A 4,234-nucleotide genomic window follows, 5' to 3' on the forward strand; every position below is an offset into this window, starting at 1 on the left:
CTTCACCAACCCATATAGTCACTTTTTTTCCTTAATCCCCAGAGTAGAAACTCTCCTTCTGACTTCCTCATCTTAACCGAAAGCCATATAGCAGCAACCATAGAAATCTTCCAATGGTCAACTTGATCTGAGCCCTTGAAAACCAACTTGGTCTCCAAGTCATGTTTAAGACCGTGGATACACAGCAGAGAAGAGCAGAAACCATCTTTCCTTTGTATCCCATTTCGAATAGAGCAGAGAGTTGGGAAGAAGAGAAGAAGATCTGATGCATGTAAGAGGAAATGGTTTACCTTTGATCTTTTCTTAAGCTTGATTTGGCTTGAACTTGTTGATTTGACATTCTGTCTTTCAAGCTTAAACTTTCTCTCTCTTGCTTCTTTGGTTACTAGCTTAGGGAAGAAGCTCTTTCTCTCTTTCTTACTTTTCTGAAACTCTGATTTGACTATGACAAAAGAGAGGGGAACGTTGCTTTGGTTGGAGCAAGATGGAGGGAATTGAAATTAAGCTGGGTTTGGTTCGAGTATTCATTTGAACAACCCATCTGACTTCTTTCTTTTCTTTTCCTTGGGCTTCTATTTTGTTTTCAGCCCACCATTCTTTTCTGTTTGCTTTTCATTCCATTTGGGCTATGGACTTGGATTTGGCCTGCAACAATAAATAATTAGTAATATGCAAATATAATTTTTTTTGGTGTCTATGCAAATATAATTAATCAACACTAATTATTTATTTTACCCAAAAATAATGTTTGTCATCACTAATTAATTTAGTTAATTTCTTAACTCAACAGAACCTCGATTAACACATAAATGAACCGAAATGAACCAAAATTATTTAATGATGGCAGAAGAGAAAATAGAATTAATAAAGATGTTTGCAAAATATTAGTGCTATTGGTGATGACAATAAAAAAGAAGAAGAAGAAAAAAACCTGCATGCGCGAATTTAGAAGAAGGATGAGGAGGAGAAAATGCGGAAGGAGAATGAGAAAGAGGCGTATGATTTGAAAAGTTATTATAACAATTTCGTTAGACTTAGTTAAATATTTCGTTTGGATGTAGAGCTTTATTATTTTAATTAATAACTAGTATATATTTTTGTGTATATAAGATCAAAGCCAGGCCCAATAAGGCAAAAAGGTCCACCAAGTAACTGCCTCATTGAATCTCTCCTACTATTTCTACCTCATCTAGAAGGTAGATTTCAACAAACTTCCAAGATAAATGGAACGCTTATCTATTAGAAAAGATAAAACTACTTCATCAAATGTGGTTATCTACTTTATTATAAATACAATGGAACCCCTAGGTATTACTCATGTTCTAATATACTAAAAACCTGCTTAAAGCCCTTGCTAACTTAAGTATCGGAGTCTCTTGCAGGTACCACCTTCCACCTCTTCACGAGGAACTTGAACAGGCGACACCTTGGCACTAAAGAGGTCGGACGCCACCACACAAAAGGACCTGAACCTCATGTTTAGACTTAAATCAATGTTTCAGGTAATCATAATAATCAATAAAATTATTAGAAATTGTTCCGTCCTGAGTGAACCGAGGAGGGTGCTTGTCTTTGAGAATTATTCGGCCTTGGCGGATTTATACGTCGGCCAGGGTTGGTGTAGCAAGCGATCCTCGGATATCTCTGAAACACGGCTGCGGGAGCACCTGCAAAAAGCACTCCGACGCTCAAGTAAGAATATGAATTTATGAGAGAGTAAAAATGTAATGACTAAGAGTGAAAACTGTGACCTGCCAGGGATTGTGCTCTCTGTGATTTTATAGGTGAGTGGTGTGAGTTAGTTGCGATGTATATGGTCGGCGTTGTTGTTAATATCTTTCGGTTTAGTGGAGTCCTGGCCTATTCTTCTTAGTGGATTCTTTTTTTTTTGGTAAAAAGTCGGGGCTTGAACCCAAAAGAAAACTACAAAATAGTAACAAGTCGGGGTAAGATTGGAAGATAAGCCTGACTCAGTCAGAAGTTACCGTTAATGGATTCTGTTATTATAAATCATGATTGGAAGATAAGCCTGACTCAGTCAGAAGTTACCGTTTGCGGTTTGTACCCTGTGGCCAATATCTTAGGTCGGTTTTGATTTCCGAGATGATGTACACGTCAGAAATTATTCTACAAGAAATTTAAGGTTGAAACTATTTGATAATTTTGTATTTAATATAATCAAAAGATGTCATATTTTAAAAAATATGTTTGTATTAAAAGAAAATATTTTAATTTGGATTTCAAAACATCATTATTCACCTTTGTTTCTAACGAAAAAAGTGTATTAATATGCTAGTATTGTTGTGCACATGCATAAAACTAAATTAATAATAATAAATATCGACATATAATAAAAGTAAAATGGACGAAGGACTGTTATGTCTGATAAAAAACAATATTAAAAATTGATTTATTTATTAATCTTTTTGAAAAATAAAATATTCGTTTTTTAAATTCTTAGAAATTGATAAAGATAATTACTCTGTCAAAATAAAAATTTTATAAATTAATTTGTGTATTAATTTTGTTTAACAACTAAAATATTCAATTTTAAAATGTTTAGAGATTAATTTGAGTAATTATTCTTGAAAATTTGAAATAAAATCCGCTAAGGCGGGTGCGGGAGATATTTTGCATTTTCATACCGCTACTATTCCTCTATGAATGTGGCGTTCAATTTTCTGAATCACCTCAAACCCTCCCTTCACAAAAAAATCCATAGGCCCACAGTAGCAGTTGATCACCTTCGTCATCACCCTCAGCCTTTCCTGGCTCAAAGTCATTCTAAACACCCATCTTAGGGTTTTAGAAACGCGGAAAAGACATGGCATTCTGGGGTAAGTTAAGTTAATTCACTCTTGATTGTTCTTTTCTGCGATTGCGACGCTGTTCAACTGTTTGTTTTGACTTGTTGGTGGATGTAGGAGTGGAGGTCAAATCTGGAAGGCCTTTTATCCATAAATATGATGATTCCAAAGGACGCCTCCATATTTCAATGGTAACACATCTTCGTTTGTATTTTTAGTTGCTCCAATTCAAGCAACCTCATTCTCATTTTTTCAGGCTACATTAGGGTTCGGTAGCGCGACCACAAGAAGCACGCTGCAGTGTAACGTAGGCAATAGGAGCCCCGTGTATCTCTGTTCTCTCTATCCTGGAAGCACTGAGTCATTGCAGTTGAATTTGGAGCTTGAGGAAGTCGATCAAGTTGTCTTCACCGTCATCGGAGCTCGCAGCATTCATCTCTGCGGTTACTATCTTGGCAGAACTTCTCGTACAGCCATCTTCCATGGAGACTCTTCGTATCCTTCACTCCCCAACTGCATTTGCCTTTCTTTTTTCCTTTTCTTTTAAAAATGCTTCTTGTTTCCTCAGCTACTATCGACAGAGAGTCATACGGGGAGGATATTGCTGATACAGAGAATGAGAGGTCGGATTTCAGCGACGAAGATGATTTGGACGATAGTTTTATTGATGATGATCCTAATCCGGAGGTTTTCCCGCCATCTCCTATTTCCAATGGAGGCACGTTCAATGTTCATCCTTCTTAATTTTTTGCTTGTGTTTGTTACTGTTTCATTCCACTTTTCTTCACTTGATATTAATTCTTGTAAAACAGTGCCTTTTTATCTTTCATTATTTTTTCAATTATTCCAATGTCTTTTGATATTCACCAATGATTAAGTTTCATAACCACATGTGACATCACTTTTATTATTGTACATGTCAGAGATGATTCGCCGATTGATAGGTAGGTAGATTTTTAAAACTCGATTGGTTTGATATCTGCATGACTGTTTCTGTTGTGACTGCAGAGGAAGCTTCTGATGATAACAAACCAGAAGGTAAGAAAAGCAAATTTGGACGGCTTAGGAAGAAGTATTATTCAGTAGAGTCAGATGACGATGGTGATGGGGGTTTTGAGGAAAAAATAATTGTAAATGATACTATGGATGACCAGATGAAAGAAAGTGATAACGAAGATAGCCTGCTGATTTCATCTCTTTACAAGGTTAAAGCTCGCCAAAGGATCTCAGATGACGAAATTAATGCCAGTGATAGTGGAGCATTTGATGCAAGGAACAAGAACTACGAAGATGATGGTGATGGTAATATTCAAACAGATTTGGAAACTGACAATGTCCTTCAAGATAGTCAGAGGGATAGGTGAGTGTCACCAATTATAAATTATAGTTTGTGTGCATGCTTGCTTTCATTGGCTATAATCTTTTGC

General features: G+C 36.2%; 1 protein-coding gene across 5 annotated transcripts in view; it reads left to right on the top strand.

The window, feature by feature from the left end:
- Window positions 2,618–4,234, top strand: part of LOC107638336 (peptidyl-prolyl cis-trans isomerase FKBP43-like) — an 8,926-nt gene continuing 7,309 nt past the window's right edge. For 4 of the 5 annotated variants that reach the window (XR_001619780.2, XR_001619782.2, XR_001619781.2 and 1 more), the window contains exons 1-5: window positions 2,618–2,837; window positions 2,925–2,998; window positions 3,064–3,302; window positions 3,389–3,525; window positions 3,816–4,167. Coding sequence is in view for 2 of the 5 variants with exons in the window: in XM_016341566.2 (XP_016197052.1) it covers window positions 2,825–2,837; window positions 2,925–2,998; window positions 3,064–3,302; window positions 3,389–3,525; window positions 3,816–4,167 (815 nt within the window). In the remaining 3 variants the exon portion in view is untranslated. Of the gene's footprint in view, window positions 2,838–2,924; window positions 2,999–3,063; window positions 3,303–3,375; window positions 3,526–3,815; window positions 4,168–4,234 lie in introns of all 5 variants that reach the window. The other variant, XM_021120348.1, reaches the window with a different exon arrangement.

The sequence above is a fragment of the Arachis ipaensis genome, chromosome B04 (genome assembly GCF_000816755.2).
Source record: "Arachis ipaensis cultivar K30076 chromosome B04, Araip1.1, whole genome shotgun sequence".
Lineage (NCBI taxonomy): Eukaryota > Viridiplantae > Streptophyta > Magnoliopsida > Fabales > Fabaceae > Arachis > Arachis ipaensis.